Genomic DNA, 21133 nt, shown 5'->3' with positions numbered 1-21133 from the left:
CCACTGGGGTCGTGTTTTCTGAGAACACATTGATTTGCTTCATGGGGATGAAGAGCAGGATTGAGCCTGGAAAACACTGGTCCCCCCAGTGATGGGGGATCTGGGCTGGCCGAAGAATAGGGGCACACATTTGGGGTGGCTGCAGGAGAGGGGCCAGCATGCCCTCTCTCCTTCCTGGAGCCTGAAGCAGAGGCCCCTGATCCAGGTCTTGGGGTAAGTGGGAGCGGCGGATCTACTTTCTCAAGGACTAGAATTAGATTCCATGGGCTTCCCTGGCAGCTCAGTAGTAAAGAATCCCTCTGCAATGCAGGAGACCTGGGTTCGATTCCTGGGTGGGGGAGATCCCCTAGAGAAGGGAATGGCAACCCACCCCAGTATTCTTACCTGGAAAATTCCATGGACAGAGGAGCCTGGTGGGCTACAGTCCATGAGGTTGCAAAGAGTCGGACATGACTGAGCAACACACACTAAGAAACTCTGCCCTGAAATATGTCAGCTTTCTGTTAGTACCGATAATGATTCCAGTACCTAGTGAGTAGGCAACATTCACCAGGCCCCACTCCCATCATTGCCATGGATTCATCTGTGTAATTCTTGAAATGATCTTCAAGTGGCTCAGAGAGACCAAGACAGTCCATGTGGGGAATAATTCGTAATTAGTGTCTGCTGGTGTTTCACAATGCTTTTATATTTATCCTTGAATATAAAGACTTCTGATGTTTTTGGAATTTCTGAACCTAAAGGGAAAGTCTGCTTAGAAAGACCTGATACTGAAGAAGATGGAAAAGCAGGGAAATTTCTCTATCTGGTCATGGCCATGTTTTTCCTTAGCAGCTGAGTGTTAGGGTTTCAAAGTGTCTCACTGAGAGAGGGAAGGCTTCTAGCCCAGTTAGACAAAGAAAAAGAAGCCATACATCATCAATGTATGAAGAGTGCTACAGGAGAAAACAGAATTGTATTTACATAAAAGAAGGTTTATCTCAGAAATACTGCGATGCAGATGATAAAGATTTTCCTTAATGTGCTAAATTGTGCCTTTGGTGAGTATAGGGATCATATTTGCACATTGCCATTTGCACATCTACAGCCTAGCCCAGAGATGAGCTAGCATTAAAAAATTCCAGGCTCCTCTGTCCATGGGATTCTCCAGGCAAGAATACTGGAGTGGGTTGCCATTTCCTTCTCCAGGGGCTCTTCCTGACCCAGAGATTGAACCCAGGTCTCCTGCATCTCAGGCAGGTCCTTTACCATCTGAGTCACCAGGGAAGGCCCTAATTAAATGAATTAAAACATGAAAAAACTAATTTTTGCCTAGTGAATTAAAAGAATGAATGGAAAGATGAATACCTCCTTGGAACCAATCAAATTCTTTGGCTGTCCTATAATTTCTCTATCAAATATTTCTTGAAGTTATATTATCCCAGAACTGAAGAAGAGGAAATGACTTAAAAATTCATCTAATTTATTCTTTTTTATTTTTCAAGAAAAGTGAGGCCCAGAAAGGTTAAGTGATTTGCCTCAGGCCACACAGCTCATCAGAGGCCTAGTTAGAACCAGGAAAAGGTTTCCTGACTCCTCCCCTGTCCTTTCTGCCTGACCCCTTTCATGCTGCTTCAGAGATGAACTGATAACAAAATCCATCTTTGTCTTTACTGTCATGGAATTATGCATTTTTTCCTCTCATTGCTGCAGCTCTACTCTTAATTCTCAGGGATCTGTCTTGAAGGATCTTCTGATTCCCCACCTCCCCCTGCCTTTTAAATCTTTTGAAAGGAGATTTGGCAGAAGTGTAGGTGGAGAGGGATTGGTTCTGGTAAAGTAAGTGGGTTAATGCAAGTACTGGAGTATATTAAAAAATTATGATACAGAAAACACAGAACTGTTTGCAAGGTCGTGTTGGATACTCTGAGACAGTTGATCCCAAAATGAAGAGGTTGGCTCCTGGACATTGCACCGGGTCTGCCATCTTTTCTACCTCCCCACTCTCAGCTCTGGAAAAGTGAACGCTACATGCCTTGCCTCTGTTCCCCACTCCACCCCAGCAACAGCTGATGCAACTAGTGATGAGCCCTAGATCTGAGCCTGGCCCATTAAATTCTTTCTCATGGGAAATTAGGACCCTGAGACCATTGTCGGTTCCTGTGGGAAGCCAGGGGATAGGTTCTGCCGAGGCTGGAACTAAGGAATTTTTATTAATATTTGGGGGTGGCTCAGGTGGACGGGATGCTGGACAGTATACAATAGATGAGGAAGCAAAGAAGCTTGTTTGTGGAAGGAAGGACAGAGCAAACAGGCAAAGGAAAACAGAAATGAAATCTGAAGAAGGCTAAGTCTCTCCCGTTCTCTCAGCGACTATTTTTCCCACAGTGGGTTTTCATGTAAACCTCCTACAAAATTTTATTCACCTTTTAATGTTGATACACAATTGTTGATACTGTTTTTGTGGTTTCCAGAGAGAGGCTGGCTTTTGAGTTAGAGAAAGCAAGAGAATAGAAGATTGTTTGCTTTTAAAGGGGCAGGTGAACTGGAGCTGGAAAGGGAATGTGACCTGGAGAACGAGGGGAAATGCAAGGAGAGAGAGCCTACAGAGACAGGAAAGGGGCAGAGAAGACAGGGCACTGGGAATGCCAGCGCGTGAAAGGCTGGCGAGGCTGAGGGGAGTTGGGTGACGGTGGCCGCCTTCCAGATACCCCATTGACTCAGTGCCCAGCCAGGCTCATTTTCCAACCCCAAGAGCCAATCAGCTGCTCATCACTGCTGCACAGGGAGAGCATCAAAGGGATTTAATAATGGTTGGCAAATGTCAAATTACATTGAATCTAAACCAAATTCCAGACATTTAGGGCTGCGTAGTCATTAACAATCAATTAGTGCACTCAGCTTTCAGTCAAAGCATTTTTCACACCCTTCCCTTTGCGTGACAAGGAAACACAGGCATGGCTTCTTCTCCCCTCGAGGCAGAGCAGGGCCTCACTCCTTGAGAGCAGGCAGTGGAGGAACAAACCGCCTCCTGTTCTCATTGTTTGCATTTCCTCACTTTCAGGAGTGGAAGGAAGCGTTAAGTGCCATTTGTACATCCCGTCCTGCAAGCAAGGGCTAAGGAAAGAGACATGGTCATTTTTCTCTTTCTGTGGAATCCTGAAGTAATAAAAGGGTAAAGAAGATGTCAAGAATCATCTAAAACCTTCTCTCTAGCTGGAAGCCAGGGACGTTGGGCTGCTGTTTGTGGAGGAGGGATGCATACCAATTACACACCGAGGGCATTAGGTGAACTCATTTCACCTCTAATGGTCCATGTTCTGATGCAGCAGGATTTCATTCCAGCAACAGAGCCGTAAACATTTACCGCAAAACAAGTCGTTGCTCTATCGATTGCTGAGTATCTGCTTCATCCTTCCCTTTCCAAATCAGCTCAGATTTATGGTGATTCCCTTCCCCCTTCCTGTTCCCTGAGTTACTCCCCACCTCACCCCACCCCCATCGGTGGGGTGCTGCGGGTCAGAGGAAGAAGATAAACAGGAATCTGTATCTGTACATTTTCAGGAAGAGATTTCACAATCATTTTTTAAATGCCTTCTTTGCTCCTATTTTTCCCTGCTAGGTCTTCCACGGGCCTATTTTTAGAACAACTTTCTCAGAATATAGAAAAGCCCATATTCTCCAACTGTGACATGGATTCCTTCCACTAGTTTAGTTGATAAAATCTGGATGGGAAACTGAGCTTAGCTCACAGGGCTTTGCTGACAGACAGCGAATTCCTACAGGCTCCTCCAAGCCCTTAGTCGCAGGGGACTTCTACTCTATGCATGAACTTCAATGGTGTAAAGGCTGCAAAGGTTTAAGAAACAAATAAGGCTTGATTCAGAGAAGGTGTCGTTGGTGTCTCGGAAGCCAGGGATAGGGCCCAGACTGGGGCCTTAAGCCCAAAGTGGGTAGGTTGTTAGGTCCTAATAACAGGCTGGTATTCCTATGCCCCAGTTAGGAACTCTGCCAGGGACTGTCTCAACACGGGGCATGAGCTGCCAAGGCCAACTGAGAGGATTGAATCAAAACCAGCAAAATCAAAATGCACTATCCCAAAGAATTACCAAAGACCTCCATCTCAACACATTTTCCGGAGAGGCTTCCTGGGACTTAATCTGATCCGCTACCTCCTTGGAAGTCACCCAGTGTAACTGATGACAGACAGGCTGTCCTTACTGTGACAGATCCCAAACATATGCAGTGTGATGAACAGCCATACCGCACTCTGAGCAAATCAGAGTCATAGGTACCTATGAAAATCCATATTTTTAAGAATCAAAACTAAGAACATAATAGCAAATTTTCTACATTTAAATGCGGCTTTGTTTCGTATGTTTCTCAGACTCTGAGATGCTCTGAAAATGACCTTAAGAAAACCTCTCAAACTGCAGATGTCCAGGCCTTCCCCCAAAGAATGTGATTCAGGTTTGGGAGGAGATTCAGAAAAGTGTCTTTTTAAGAAGCACACTTGGTCATTCTGATTCAGGTGGTCATTGGTTTGCACCCTGAGTAACACTACACACAGCTTCTGTGTACATTTAAGAGTCAATTTCTATTGTGGGGCCCTGTGTCAGGAAGATTTCCCTGGAGAAGGGAATGGCTATCCATGCCAGTATTCTTGCCTGGAGAATCCCATGGACAGAGGAGCCTGGCAGGCTACAGTCCATGGGGTCATGACTGAGTGACTAACACTTCTATTGGGGGTGGGGGAGGGATAATTATATTGCATAATCAAAACCCACCTATATTGTAGCAGGAAAAATTTATATTTGGTATTCTACAATCCTGACTGTCTAAGATTCATCAAGTAGTTATTTTATTATTATTTTATTATTGCACATGTGTCTTAGAAACATTCAAGTGGGTGTGTATATGGCTGACACATATTACACAATACACACAAAGCAGTCACTGACCTACTGCCTGGCAGATCACAGTGTTTAAAAAATGAGGATGTTCTGGAAACTTCCATGTCATCCTATAGTTTTCTGTTTCTAACTGTACCAAGGAAACCAGGAAAACAACCACAACCATTCTCTTAGTAGCAGCATCTTAAATAATGCTGAAAATGGACACCATCCAACTGGGATATAGTGATACTACAAAGGTATGTAGGAGGGGAGGAGGAGAGAGGAACTTATGGGATGATGGGCCAGGTCTTTGGGATAGAACCAGAGAGAAGTCCAATACGGGCTTGGGAGCTACTTTCTAATACCAGATACTAGGAGGCATAGAGGCGGGAGAAAGAAAAGAGGAAAAAAGAATAAATAGGAACAAAAATGAAAAGAAAAACATAAAGATTGGGAACAGAAAGATATTAAAAGTTCCATGAACCAAAGATAAGATTCAAATTTTGGCCATTCATTAATATAGTCATATTAACATGAGAAATAGAGTGTGGTTAGATATTTCTAAGCAGGAATAGAAAATGACTTTGTATGGATGTGACACTGAGTCAACTCATTTAAGATTTCCAGTGGCAAATCTTTTTTTGTTTCCATGAGCTCACCAGAGGATGTACGATTAGATGCTTATTTCTTACAGCCTGGGCTCTTTAAAAGTTAATCCCATTACCATGTACTTCTCAGAACAGTCTGCAGACTTAACCTTAAGAACATAGTATGGTGTAGAAATGCAGAAAATATATTATCATTGCTTTGTCTCTTAGTGTCTGTTAATGATGATTTTTTTAAAACTAGTTTCACAGAGACTCAAGTACATTTCCATCTTCATGAAGGGACCTTGACTTTCTGCTTACAAGACCAGGCCTCCAGAAGTAGTTGCTTCAAGGAACAGAATCAAGCCCAGCAACCAGTAATGTCTCATCGCTGTTGTATCTAAGGAGTGGCCACAGATTTGCTGGTAGCTGTTTCCTGTGTTTAGTTCTGCAGACCCAATTTCCTGCAAACTTTCATTTTGATCACATAGGAGACTTTGCTGGCAACAAAATAATTGCTTCCTTCTCTTTATGAAGTCATTTGCCTACCCTGTAGCTCTGCAGTGATGGACAGAGAACTGCTTGACTGACTGCTTCCCCCTTCCCCCTCCTTGAGTCCTGAGGTTAGCCACCTACTCTCCTATCCATGGTCCCCATGTCGCTCATCTTCTTTGCACTTCAAGTCTTTTCTTGTGAAATGACAGAATGCACTTATTCACATTAAAGTACAGATCATGGATAGAGTTACCTCCTCCTGGCTGGCTAAAATTTTAAAATAGAGAAGTGTTTAGGCAAATAAAACGATTTTAATAGTGGAATATCAGGTGCCTGAAAGCCAATTGGAAGAATATTTTGGGGGCTGAATCGTGTGTATATGTGCATATACATGTGGTGGGCAGGGAATCCCAGGAAACATGCCATGAAGTTAAACACATCTTTGATGCCATATTTCATGGCATGCATTTGTTTCTAGGCATTGATTGTTGATTGAGGGACACAAGGAAAGGGTGATTTCCTTGATGCGGTCAACGCATGATGTTCAAGGCTCCATTCTCAGAATAATGGCATGACCTGGCCATGAGCCCGTCCACTGAGAGTGCCTTTCCATGAGGGAAGATGGGTGTCCCAAGGATGGGAAAGCAAGGCAGAGAATGCACTCTCACTCCACTCACGGCTGCATTATCTTCTTCCTCCTAAGAGACCTCTGGGTCCTTAAGTAACTTCCCAGTCATCAAATCAGTCTTTATTAAATTTTCACATGCACTTAGTCTTAGATTCAATTTGAAATGTGCTCCAAGGAGCATCATATGGACTAAATAATTACCTAAAGAGAAATGGCACAGAATAGATTTTAGAGAATGGCACAGAATGATGCCTCTCCAATACTGCCAGTAGCAATTGAGTCTTACAATGTAACACAATTATGTGAATTTTTTATTTTTGAGTTATACATTTATTGTCAATTATACTTAAAGGGGAAACAGTCAAATCAGTGTTTTTACTTAGGACAAAGGAAATTTTTGCCTAGGACAAAGCTAAAATAGGTGTTTAAGATTTTAAAAATGGGGTTGACTTGAAGAAAAATATTAAGGAAGTATTTGTGCAAGGATATCACAAGAATCTCGAAGGCCATATTCAAGCGACTAAAGTTTAAGAAGCATGGCCAAGGCTAGTTGATCATTACTGCATATCAACAACCCTGGGTTGCCCCTTGTTCTGCAAAGGGTGTGCTGTATGACACTGGGAGGGTAAAAAACCTCTCCGAGCACCAGTATGTGCATGCGTGCCTACCAAGTTGCTCTTTGCAACCCCATGGACTGCAGCCTGCCAGGCTTCTCTGTGCATAGGATTCTCTAGGCAAGAACACTGGAGTGGGTTGCCATTTCCTCCTCTAGGAGCACCAGTATACTCAAACACAATGGTGGCATTAAAAGAGATCACCAAGGTCTGTTCCAATTCTAGCAAGTGATGATTTATCTACACTATAGGTTACCATCTGTGACTAAAGGGAAGGAAACTGGGAAATTAAGTCATTGTTGTCAATGGGGATGTCATGGCTAGACATGCAGAAGCAGCAATTTGGTTCTTGGGTCACCAAAGAAGAGTAAGGGGTAGAGGAAAATCCAGAGTAAGAAGACCAACGCTATGTGCCAACGCTGTCCCCTGGACCTTCACAAAGTCACATGCCCTCCATCTGTGGGCCCTCTATCAAAGTCACATGTCCTCTATCTATTGAGTCCCAGTGTCTCTGTTTAGGCAAAGGGCCATGGTAGTGAATGATACCTATGCCGTTATCATGCAGTCTTGTTGCATGGCTCCTATGCAATGTATGTGAAGGCAAAGTTCTAATCAAATATAAATCTTGTTCTCCACTACCTCTTGTAGATCTTTGTTGTTTCAGTATTTTTAAATATAGTGGGGTGGTATCTAACCATATAATGGTTAAGCAGGATTTTTAAAACAATAGGTTACATTCAAGTGAGTCAATATTGATAGTTTTGAACAGCAGGGATAAAAGGTTTAATGCTGAAGAAGGAATCACCAATTGGTTCATAATGGGTAACTCCCAAAACCTTCATCATTCACCAATCACCTCAAAATCCTCTTTCAATTAAAAGTTTTAAACATGTCCTCTTCTAAACCTATAATCCTAAGTAGAAGATGAGCTAGCTATACTAAATTATTTATCCGTTCCACTGAGCTTTGCTTTTTACAAGGCTCCTTTCTATTAGCACAGAATTTCCAATCAAATATGTAACCTCAGATTAGAGCTGTCACAAAACCTATTCACTTTACTCCCCAGGTTACCCAGGGTACACTTTGTGATTACTGCCTGTGAAATTAGAATTATAGTTACTTTTTGCACTTACTAAGTTATCAAGCTTGCTTTCTTGATCTGTGAGTTGAGGAGGAGATAAACATTGGTAGAGGGAAACACAAAGAACTTGTAATTTACAAATAGGGAGGATGTAACAGAGGAAGTAGAATCACTCATTGTTAGGACTGGAGTCATTTAGTGTTGGGTCAGACAACCTGACAGTCTGTACTCATACCTGAATTTATGTTATATGATAAAAACAGATGCTTAAAAGTGTTGTGAAGTGGGTAATGTATTTTTAGACATATTTTAAACAAAAGTTATATCTCTAAATATGGAAAATTCAGTCATCTAGAATATTCAGACTAAGAAAGACTCATAATACTGGTGGTGGTGGTTTAGTCACTAAGTCATGTCCAACTCTTGTGACCCATGGATTGTAGCCTGCCAGGCTCCTCTGTCCATGGGATCCTCCAGGCAAGAATACTCGAGTGGGCTGCCATTTCCTTCTCCAGGGGATCTTCCTGTCCCAGGGATTGAACCCAGGTCTCCTGCATTGTAGGCAGATTCTTTACCAATCGAGCTATGAGGGAAGTCCTATACAGACGTCCATCAACAGAAAATTGGATTAAAGATTTACTGAGCATGGCCCTACACATCTGAACAAGACCCAGTTTTCCCCCTTAGTCAGTCTCTCCTGTCAGGAAGCTTTCATAAGCCTCTAATCCTTCTCCATCAGAGGGAAGACAGACTGAAAATCACAATCACAGAAAACTAACCAATCAGATCACATGGACCACAGTCTTGTCTAACTCAATGAAACTATGAGCCACGCCGTGTAGGGCCACCCAGTTTGAACAGGTCATGGTGGAGAGTTCTGACAAAACATGGACCACTGGAGAAGGGAATGGCAAACCACTTCAGTATTCTTTCCTTTAGAACCCCATGAACAGTATGAAAAGGCAAAAAGATAGGACTCTGAAAGATGAACTCCCCAGGTCGGTAGGTGCCCAGGAGATGCTACGGGAGATGAGTGGAGAAATAACACCAGAAAGAATGAAGAGATGGAGCGAAAGCAAAAACAACACCTAGTTCTGGATGTGACTGGTGATGGAAGTGAAGTCCGAAGCTGTAAAGAGCGATACTGCATAGAAACCTGGAATGTTAAGTCCATGAATCAAGGCAAATTGGAAGTGGTCAAACAGGAGATGGCAAGAGTGAATGTCGATATTTTAGGAATCAGCGAACTAAAATGGGCTGGAATGGGTGAATTTAACTCAAATGACCATTATATCTACTACTGTGGGCAGGAATCCCTTAGAAGAAATGGAGTAGCCATCATAGTCAACAAGAGTCTGAAATGCAGTACTTGGATGCAATCCCCAAAACGACAGAATGACCTCTGTTCATTTCCAAGGCAAACCATTCAATATCACAATAATCCAAGCCTATGTCCTGACCAGTAATGCTGAAGAAGCTGAAGTTGAATGGTGCTATGAAGACCTACAATACCTTCTAGAACTAACACCCCAAAAAGATGTCCTTTTCATTATAGGGGACTGGAATGCAAAAGTAGGAAGTTACCTGGAGTAACAGGCAAATTTGGCCTTGGAGTACAGAATGAAACATGGAAAAAGCTAATGGAGTTTTGCCAAGAGAACGCACTGGTCATAGCAAATACCCTCTTCCAACAACACAAGATAAGACTCTACACATGGACATCATCAGATGGTTAATACCAAGATCAGATTGATTATATTCTTTGCAGCCAAAGATGGAGAAGCTCTATACAGTCAGCAAAAATAAGACCAGGAGCTTGACTGTGGCTCAGATCATGAACTCCTTATTGCCAAATTCAGACTTAAATTGAAGAAAGTAAGGAAAACCACTAGACCATTCAGGTATGACCTAAATCAAATCCCTTATGATTATACAGTGGAAGTGACATACAGATTCAAAAGTTAGATCTGATAGAGTGGCTGAAGAACTATGGATGGAGGTTCGTGACATTGTACAGGAGGCAGTGATCAAGACCATCCCCAAGAAAAAGAAATGCAAAAAGGCAAAATGGTTGTCTGAGGAGGCCTTACAAATAGCTATGAAAAGAAGAGAAGTGAAAGGCAAAGAAGAAAAGGAAAAATATACCCATTTGAATAGAGTTCCAAAGAATAGCAAGGAGAGATAAGAAAGCCTTCCTTGGTGATCAGTGCAAAGAAATAGAGGAAAACAACAGAATGGGAAAGACTAGAGATCTTTTTGAGAAAATTAGAGATACCAAGGGAACATTTCATGTAAAGCTGGGCTCAATAAAGGACAGTGATAGTATGGACCTAACAGAAGCAGAAGATATTAAGAAGAGGTGGCAAGAATACTCAGAAGATCTATACAAACAAGATCTTCACGACCCAGATAATCATGATGGTGTGATCACTCACCTAGAGCCAGACATCCTGGAATGTGAACTCAAGTGGGCCTTAGGAAGCATCACTACGAACAAAGCTAGTGAAGGTGATGAAATTCCAGGTGAACTATTTCAAATCCTAAAGGATGAAGCTTGAAAGTGCTGCACTCAAAATGCCAGCAAATTTCGAAAACTCAGCAGTGGCCACAGGACTGGAAAAGGTCAGTTTTCATTCCAATCCCAAAGAAAGTCAATGCCAAAGAATGCTCAAACTACCACACAATTGCACTCATCTCATACCCTGGCAAAGTAATGCTCAAAATTCTCCAAGGCAGGCTTCAATGAACTGTGAAATTCCAGATGTTCAAGCAGGATTTAGAAAAGGCAGAGGAACCAGAGATCAAACTGCCAACATCCGCTGGATCATTGAAAAAGCAAGAGAATTCCAGAAACACATCTACTTATGCATTATTGACTATGCCAAAGCCTTTGACTGTGTGGATCACAACAAACTGTGGAAAATTCTTAAAGAGATGAGAATAACAGGTCGCCTGACCTGCCTCTTGAGAAACCTGTATGCAGGTCAAGAAGCAACAATTAGAACTAGACATGGAACAACAGACTGGTTCCAAATGGGGAAAGGAGTACGTCAAGGCTGTATATTGTCACCCTGCTTATTTAACTTATATGCAGAGTACATCATGAGAAATACCGGTCTGGATGAAGCACAAGCTGAAATCAAGATTGCCAGGAGAAATATCAATAATCTCAGATATGCAGATGACACCACCCTTATGGCAGAAAGTGAAGAAAAACTCAAGAGCCTCTTGATGAAAGTGAAAGAGGAGAGTGAAAAAGTTGGCCTAAAACTAAACATTCAGAAAACTAAGATCGTGGCATTTGGTCCCATCACTTCTTGGCAAATAGATGGGGAAACAGTGGAAACAGTGGCACACTTTATTTTGGGGGGCTTAAAAATCACTGCAGATGGTGATTGCAGCCATGAAATTAAAAGACACTTGCTCCTTGGAAGAAAAGTTATGACCAACCTAGACAGCATATTAAAAAGCAGAGACGTTACTTTGCCAACAAAGGTCCATCTAGTCAAAGCTATAGTTTTTCCAATAGTCATGTATGGATATGAGAGTTGGACTCTAAAGAATGCTGAGCACCGAAGAATTGATGCTTTTGATCTGTAGTGTTGGAGAAGACTCTTGAGAGTCCCTTGGACTGCAAGGAGATCCAACCAGTCCATCTTAAAGGAAATCAGTCTTGAACATTCAATGGAAGGACTGATGTTGAAGCTGAAACTCCAATACTTTGGCCACCTAATGTGAAGAACTGACTCATTTGAAAAGACCCTGATGCTGGGAAAGACTGAAGGCAGGAGGAGAAGGGGACAACAGAGGATGATATGGCTGGAGGGCATCACGGACTCAATGAACATGAGTTTGAGCAAACTCTGGGAGTTGGTGCTGGACAGGGAGGCCTGGTGTGCTGCAGTCTGTGGGGTCACAAAGAGTCAGACACGACTGAGTGACTGAACTGAACCGAGAATATTTAATTATGTAAACCATCTCCTTTCCTTATGGCAAAAAGATTACAGTTACCAGCTTCCCCTCTTATTATCTCAGCACAGTGATGCTGTCGCCCACTTGAAATGTTCAATTTGATATGCTTTGACATGTGAGGCTCATTCTTACAGAAAAATAAGTCTTGTTCTAAGTAATACAGCAATGTTATCCTATCCTTCCTTGAACAAACTGACTTCTAAGCCAATGACTTTGGTTATGAGATGGTTGAATGACTTCACAAGTCATGGATCTACTAAATGACCAGAGACCAGGAGGTAGGGCCAAGGACTCTGGGCCCAGTGTTTTTTTCCCATCGGAGCCTATAGTTTTTTGTCAGAAGGCTTTGAGTTGCCTGGTTGCCTTGTTGCCCAGCTCACCTGCCTACTTGAAAGATGTGGGCGCAGATGTTTACAATGGTCACAACCATTTTCCTGACCCCTGAAGCATCTACTGTTCTTTCCCCTTCAGTTTTATTAGATGGAGGCCACAATCATTCAGTTTCCCTTCCCAGCTCACTGCAACACTCTTCACACCCATGTTCCTGTTCAGAGACATGCCTGTGCCCACGCAGCAAGTTCAGTCACTATAGTCACGATCTTCAATGGGAAAATAGAAAACTCTCTCATGAGATTCATCGGAGGAGGGATAGAAGTGATTCGCCATTGTATTTATTTCTGTAAACTGAAGTGTGAAAGGAAAGCTTGAGAGCCCTGTGGCCTTGGTAGGTGACAAGCGAGGGGTTTGCTGTTGCTCCCAGTTAACGATAGCACTTTTTTCAGAGATTTGCTCTCTGAGGGGTCCCAGGATTCTAACATCAACTAGGTTCTCTGCCTTCCTGCTAATGTGGATGTTCTTTCCTGGAAGTGTATGGAAGAAAAATTTTAGAAAGTATTGTTTTCTATTCTGAGACTCTTTCCCAGGCTCTCCAGCTCCTCCTTTTCAGTGCTGGAGGCTGCTTATGCTTGCACCTACCTTCCTGTACTATGCCTAGCCACATACATGGCTCTATCTCTGGTGAGCCATCTCGTCCCCACTTTGTCACTGATCTTCCCCTTCAATTTATATTGACTCTCCGACCCCTTACCTCAATGATTCCTTCTCACTCACCTCTGTCCTTCTTCCTTCCTCCCTCCACCAACTGCTTCAAGTTATCGTTTCCAAAGCTGCTGTATTTAATGCCATCACATAACAATCTTTCCCCTTCTCTCACCAAATAAACTGCTTTCAATAAGTTGCTTCTAACCCCCAAAACAAATAACATCCCACAATCCACTTCGTTCTAAAATATTGCTTTTCATAACTTCCAACCATTTGCCGTCTTCCTCTCCTTGAAGAAATAAACTGCCTTCAGTGCTCCTTCATATTTGGGATCTGAGCTACCTCACTGAAACCATAAAATACACACACACACACGCGCATACACACACACACCCAACAGCCTCCCAAAACGAAGACAAATGATCTAATATAATCTTTCGCTTTCCTTTTCTCTCTCTGAGAAAGAAAACTCTCATGAGGCATATAAGGGCCCATTTTAGTCTCTTTGAGGATTTTTTTTTTCTCTCCAATGAAATAAGCTAAGGAGAAATACAGTAAGGCATTCCAAGGCCAAACACATTCTACTGTTTATTACACATATTACATTCTTAAATAAAAATGCGTCACATAACATTTTTTGCATAGATATCTTACAATATACCAATTTAAAAAAGAATTATGAAACAGACCAGTAACAAAAATAAATTTTTTCTTCATTAATAATTTTGTAACATTAACATACCACCATCATATAATACAAATAATAGTTTTAAATCTTAAGACTTTTGTACAGCAAAAAAACTTGACAAAGTAATATATTTATATATATATATATAAAAAGCTTAAAAAAATAAAATGTCAAAAAAAGGCATAACCGAGGGCTATAAGACTGGGTACTTCTGTGATATATTATAAATACCAGAGAAGGCCTGAGAGCATGTGACCGAGGGAGGTGGGGGAGGGGTGGGGGCTGGGAGTAGGTCTCTCCAAACACACTTGTTAGACACATCTGGCAAAAGAAAATGTATAGTGCAAAAACAAAGTTCTTCAAGCAACTGTTAAGAGGATAAGAGAGATTTGAAAGAAAAGTGGTGGTGGCTAGGAAGCCATGTGGTGGGAGGAGGGAGGGGGTGACAAGAGAGAAGGAGTTTGGGGAGATTTATGGAAAGGAAGGGGGAGGCTTCAAAAACATTAAACATTTATTTTTGCCTCTGTGTTATCAAGGAGATCTTGGCCATAACAGGTGTATTTTTCCTCCCTGGAATGAAGCAGAAGTGAAAGATAAATTCAACTAAGTCTGGGTTCAGATTGAAAATGCATGCTGAGAAAAACAAAAATAAAAAAGCTTGAGGACCAGCCGATGAGCCCCAAAGCCTTTCAGGACCGAGATCTGCAGAAATCATTCTGCCTGGAGTCCAAAGGCCTAGGGTTAAAATGTCCCCTCTCCCCACCCTCAGCCCCTCCCCTCTATGTGGAACTCCCAGTGTGTTTTCAATATACTGGCAATTATAAGCATCCATCCCCCCAAAAGATATTAGGCACTGGTGGCTACTCCTCGTAAACGTCAGTAGCCTAACTGTTTTCCTTCTGCGAAGGTACATTAGGTACACGTGCACACGTGTCTAGCTGCATGCACACATACCACCCTCATTATTCTGGTGTGGGGTCCTTTTTTATGGCAGTAGACAGAAGCTGGAGTCAAAGCAGTTTACGATTCCAAAGCTCACAGTTGAAAAAAAATTGTATAAACAGTCCCCAACAAAGAACGCATCAACGTCCCCTCGTGACTGCTGAGAGGGAGCCCTGTTTGAAAAAGAGTATCTCGTTTGGGATATTCGTGAAGTGACGGCCTGGGATTTCTCTCTCCATTTTTGATACCTGTTTCCCGAGCACTTATACATAAATGCAAAACACCTGAAGAATACAGTACTATCTTGGAAGGGTGCACATAAGAAAGTTAAATTGCAGCTTTATTTTTCCCTTTACCGGGATCCATTAGGAACCAACAGAGGAGATTTAAGCGAGTGTTAAAAGTAAGAGAAAACCCTGAAGCCTCAGGCAGTTAGTCATGGGATCTCACATTTACAAGGAGTTTTTGCTTCCTTTGACACATTTTCGTTGTTCCATCTCAAGTATTCCCAAAGATCCTCACTGAGGAAAGTAGACCATCAAAGAGGCATTGATGTATACTCAGAACAGCCCCTCTAGTCTTCAAACTGAGATATCACCATGTTTACCGAAACACATCCAGAGCTGGAATGCAAATTCTCTCCTCCTGCCTCCACCCCCGACTTGGCAGTGGCCATTTCAGGAAGATGCCAGGGAAAGTGTCCCCAGGTAGATGTCAACCAGGTTCTACTTAATGAATTTTCACTTTGGCAAAGATCTGGGTGCAAAACTGTGGCCAGAAATGCTGGACCTCATAAGATTTTTTTTTTTTAAAGAAACAATGAACCTGGTTTTTGTAGTTAATATGTTGCATCTCCGACTTTCCCAACCTTCCTTCTCCTAAAACCAACTCATGCAAAAGAGAAGCCATTTTGCACTTTGCACTGTATTTTATATTTTATGAAGTGACTTCCATACAGGAAACCATTATGAACCAGTAACACTAATCACCAAGTCCTGTTGTTCTTGCCATTTGAGTTCACGTCTTTTGACTTTGCCATAGAATTCAGGAGTTGGGGCTATAGGCAGACATCCTGAATGCACTGGGTGAGTCGCCCTGCAAGTCCCATTTACTTCCCCTTTGATGCAAATAGACATGGCTAATCTGGAAGCTTATCCCAAACTGAAGTCCTTAAAAAAAATCTTCTCTGGCTTCTAGATTCAAAGATTTTTTTTTTAACATAGGAATCAGTTCTACTAATCATGCGTGAGGTTGGCTGTCTTTTTTACCCTGTTATCGTCAGGCAATCAAAGATGTAAAAAGGGCACAAGAGGTGCAGGAGGGGTGGACAAGGGATACTTGAAGGGCTTTGTAAGGAAGAGCACAGAGAGGAGAAGGAAATGGTCAGCATGAAGTTCATTTTGGGGGGTCTCCGATATATTTATAAAACGCAGCTTTGTCATGGAATCCAAACATCTCTTTTTTCTGGACATAATACTCATCAACCACCAGGCATTAAGCTGGGCCAATGAACCATCAGTGGGGCAGGAGGCCAGTAGCTAGGAGCAGCATTATAATTTCAGGTTTCCACATCTTTGACTTACAGTCATGTGGTAGGAGAAAGAAGCACAAATTGAAATAAAAAAAAAACTGTCAATGGCTTCGAAACACTCTTTTTCTATACATTACACTCTGAACCCTGGATAAAGCGTGCTTCGGAGGACCACTACAAGAAACACCATGACAGGTTTTTCCTTTCAAATTGGAGATATCCTGGAATGCTGGGAGTTACCAATTTAAACGAGACAATGGTTTAATATGTTTCAACTGTCCACTAAAGCACTGCTTTGAATAACCTGTCCTCTTGGAAGCAAACTAGCTTCAGGTTATTTCCCAGAAAGCCTGTTCACTCCAGCAGGCTCCTTCCAACCATCTCTGCCATTTCAGAGAGGATGGATACTTGATAACATGCCCAAATGACTACCGCTCTCCCCACACGACAACAGACAGGACTGGTTAGCGTTCAGAGGTGTCAATCAGGCTACACAAGAACAGTTTCAAAGCCATACGCTTAGCACCCACCAAATTCTCAGGCCAATTCTCGGTCAACAAATGCTTGGAGCCAGCAAGCCCCACCATCAAGGTTCAGTGCGCCCTGCTTGGAGAAAGGTCAGGAGCAGATTACAAAGGACCTCACTGATATAAAAGAGAGGAGAATTGCCCAATATTTCAGACACTGATGAAGACCCAAGGGCCTTTGTTCTGTCACATTCAAATGAGATCTTTTCAAGACCACAGATGACAACTGGGGAGCGAACAAGCAATGATTACTCTTTTGCATTTTTTTAAACTTTCTTTTTAATAGAGCCTTGCATTGGTCAGTTCAAAAATTAAATTAAGTATTATAAACCCTTAATAATAGCATTTCGAGAGGCAAGAGCAGCTCCAGCGGGGGAGAGAACATTTGTAAATCGTGGCAGCCACGGCTAATGCCATCACTGGGACTGTGCGTGCAGTCATGCTGGAGGCTGCTCTAGAAAGGGAAATCAACAAACCAACAAAATCTGGGGTGTCTAAAGTTTCGTCTAGTGCACTGACTGGAGGCGCTACAGTTTAATACAGCTGAGGTTCAAGGTCCCTCACACATCCTTCATCCAGAAAGGATGAACCACACATTCAAATATAATCCCATGGTCCGCCCTGATGGACTGGCTACAAACGCACTCGAATGCAGTCGAGAACTACGAGATTGTCAGCAAGCAGTGCTCCAGAAATGTTTCTAAGTCATGTCTAGTTTTAAATCTTTGGAATAAAACTGATTTTTTAAAATACCCTCTGACTAACATATACATAATTGCCTCTGGCAAATGGGCAGATTTTGTGTGTGTGTTTAGGGTGGTTTTTCTTTTTTGTTTTTGGTCTAAATTGAAAAAAGGAAAAAAGAGAAAGAAAACTTGAAGGGCCAGACCTCAGAATGCCCCAAGTGTCCAACTGGCAGCTACAGCATTTGTGATAAGGAGGCTCCTCTGCCCTCAGACGAGTAGTTTCAACATTTCAGTGAAATCAAAGTTTGCAGAAAGCTGAGAAACCAAATGCCAAGGATCTTGAAGTTTGCTGTCATAAATGAATCTGTGTTTCTTATATTTCCTTTCAAAGACTTCAGTTTTGCATCCCAAATAGGTATGGGGTGGCATTTTAACAGTCAATGAGTCAAACAGTCAAAGGAGGGCAGGAGAGGAGCCAGCTGGTATGAAGGAGCAGCAACCATGGGCGGACCAAATGCCATTTTTGTTTTTTTAGACGTGTCTTGAAGGGATGGTCCCAGAATATACAAAATATACAATCTGCCCTAATAACCACCCCACTTGCTTGCATAGGCCATTTAATGGTCCTAAAGGCAGTCTTTGGAGTTGAGGCCAGTGCCAACTAGCTAAGAATGCGGGTAGATGATGGAGACCGATACTGGATGTGTGTGGGGGATGGAAAGTGAGGCATGGAACCCCCTCGGAGTCAGCTTGCAGAGTAAAAGTGAGGCCTCTGTTGATCCCAGGTGCTCTAGGGCACAAGTCATGGTGGGCCTAGCCAAAAAAATTAAAAAATCAGAAATATGTCTCTCCTTTTACACAGACCATGAGAGAAATATCTCAACCCTTTCCTTAAATGTCCACCCTTTATTCCCACAACAGCATTTTGAATTGTGTGTTTTAACAAGTGGGGTGACATGACTCAGTGGGTATGAGACAGGAAGAGAGGGTGATGGTTTTTGAAGCCACTAGACTTGGGAGGCATCCTCCGTTCTCCCCATTCCTGGAAAGAGGGATATTTTTGGCTTTTTTTGTCAGGTCATAACCCAGAGTTACGTTCAATATGCAGCTGCCCTTTGAGACTAGCGACATCTACGCTGAAACTGGTTGTTAGGGTAGCAGTGACACACAGCACGGGGTTGATCACTATGAGCTGAGGTCAGGATGCCTCAGGGGGGATGAAAAAAGTGTGATGTCCCATCTGATTGGCTGCTTCGAGAGCTGGACATCCAGGTGACGAGAGAGAGAGAGTCCTGGAGAGGTTTAGTCCATGGAGAAAAGATAAAACATTTAAGCTTCCAAATAAGCTTTTCAAGTTTTCGTTAGCAAAAAACAGAGAGATTAAAAAGAAAAAATCTAGCACTGGCAATAAGGTGAGGCTCAAGGGATACACTGTGATTGATCATCAAGGACTTTATTCTCTTGGCCACTTTGCAGTCATGCTAGAAGTTTCCAGAATCCCTAGTGCATATGGTGTGCAAGAGTCAAAAAGTAAGAAAAGAACACTCTTCCCTGGAGACCTGGAGAGTGAAGTCTAGAGAAATGCAGGCCAGAAAGGTGTAAGGTGTTATTCCGGAGTCTGCCGCCGCTAAGGCCGTTGGTATCGACTGGAAAGATCTCAATAGTACTAAGAACCAAAACTGATCAACAGTTCTGTGAGGAAGTCGGACGCACGGAATAGTAGGACTTTCACACACAAAGGACAAATAAACCGAGAGTTAATTTTGGCTACCAAACTGCAATTTGGTTTGCTAGGTCATTTTCCCCCAACTATTGAAAAAGAAACATTAGTGCTACACATATGCAACTTTAAGACGTTGTATTCTCCTATCAAGTTGCACTGAGAAGCAAGTTAAATAAGCCCCTCTTACTGCCGTCCACCTGTAGAGACGTCACATCCATTTTCTTTGATTTCCATTGGCAACAGCGGGAAATAATTCCAATAGCGCTGAAGTAAGCAGCCAGACTGCCTTGCTGAGTTCACCTGGTTTCTTTCTTCTTCTTCTTCTACCATCTGGCTAGGGCAAGGCATAAAGATAGACGTATATATTTTAAATATAGCTGAGTGCATGACTGTGTGTGTGTGTGTGTCTATGTGTGAGTGCGTGTGTGTGTGTCTGTGTGTGTGTGTACACAGAGGTTTAATAAGTGAGAACTTTCTTCTGCGAGGCAATGGGTCCCCGCCTGAAGTCCAGCCCCCTGCCTCGTGGCATTTCCTTCAGACAACGGCCGGCCGACGCCATGGCAACTCTGGCCTTCAGGTTTTTTAGATATGTCTCTTCATATGGAGGGCAAGGTGGTCAGACCTGGAAAAACACCTAGAGAAGATAAGAAAAACAAGGATATTACAGAGATCTGCATAAAGAACTCAACTTCCATCACCCCTTAGAAAATGAATTAGCCCTAAAAGAGAGAGAGAGGCAGTACATGTGTACTGGGAAACGAGGTATATAGGGCAGGTGAGCTCAGCAGTCAGAATGCTTGGGTTCACCTCCTGCAATAGCTGTGTGATGGAGCAACTTAACCTCTCAGTGTCTTAAGTCTTAGTTGCTTAGTTCTGTCTGACTCTTTGCGACCCCACAGACTGTAGCCCATCAGGCTCCTCTGTCCATGGAATTCTCCAGGCAAGAATACTGGAGTAGGTAGCCATTCCCTTCTCCAGGGAATCTTCCTGATGCAGGGATCCAACCCGGATCTTCTGTACTGCAGGCAGATTACCATCTGAGCCATTAGGGAAGCCTGGTATCTTAATTCCTCCTCAATAAAATGCGGAAAATTGAGAGCACTTATTTCATAGATTGGTTGTGAGGATTAAGTGAGATGATCTATGTAAAGTGCTTAGAAAATTGCCCAGCCAATGGTAAAATCTTGATTAATATTAAATATTATTATTGCGATTGTCATCATTAAAGAAGAAACAAATGTAAAAGTGTTTTGGAAATAATGTGTGTCATGCTCATACACTACAAAGAATGATTAGCCTGTACTATCAAATGATGACACTCTTAACATTTCAACACCCAGATTTCAGTCTTAAGTTTTACAATGGAAGCCCAGAAATGCTGCCTGTGATATCTGCAGGTCTATATAGGCACTCCACATTCAAAGGGAGGAAAAGCTCATGTTTATTAATAATGGTGTCATATGCAGGCATGTGCTTGGTGTTTCTCCAGTACTACCCTAGACTCAATGGACATAAGTTTAAGCAAACTCCGGGAGAGAGTGAAGGACCGGGAAGCCTGGCATGCTGCAGTCTATGGGGTCGCAAAGAGTCAAACACAACTTAGCGACTGAACAGAAACACCAACAATATCCTCAGATTTACCATGGTAAATCTTCACACTCTTTTCATGGGCATTCATGTGGTAGGGACCCTGAGGCTGGGGTCACACAGCCAATGAGTGGCAGTCGTGGGGTGAGAAGCCAGG

The 21133-nt window shown here is 42.6% G+C and overlaps 1 protein-coding gene across 3 annotated transcripts in view; it reads right to left on the bottom strand.

Annotated features, from left to right (window-relative positions):
* Nucleotides 1-13854: 13854 nt before the first annotated feature.
* KLF7 (KLF transcription factor 7) overlaps nt 13855-21133 on the bottom strand; it is a 105134-nt gene continuing 97855 nt past the window's right edge. For all 3 annotated transcript variants that reach the window (XM_070387644.1, XM_070387635.1, XM_005908303.3), the window contains one exon: nt 13855-20023. In XM_070387644.1, coding sequence (XP_070243745.1) covers nt 19972-20023 — 52 coding nt within the window. In that variant the 3' untranslated portion in view covers nt 13855-19971. The remainder of the gene's footprint in view (nt 20024-21133) is intronic.

The sequence above is a fragment of the Bos mutus genome, chromosome 2, assembly GCF_027580195.1.
Source record: "Bos mutus isolate GX-2022 chromosome 2, NWIPB_WYAK_1.1, whole genome shotgun sequence".
Taxonomy (NCBI): domain Eukaryota; kingdom Metazoa; phylum Chordata; class Mammalia; order Artiodactyla; family Bovidae; genus Bos; species Bos mutus.
Note: the sequence above shows the minus strand (reverse complement) of the source record. Positions and strands in the feature narration are given on the sequence as shown.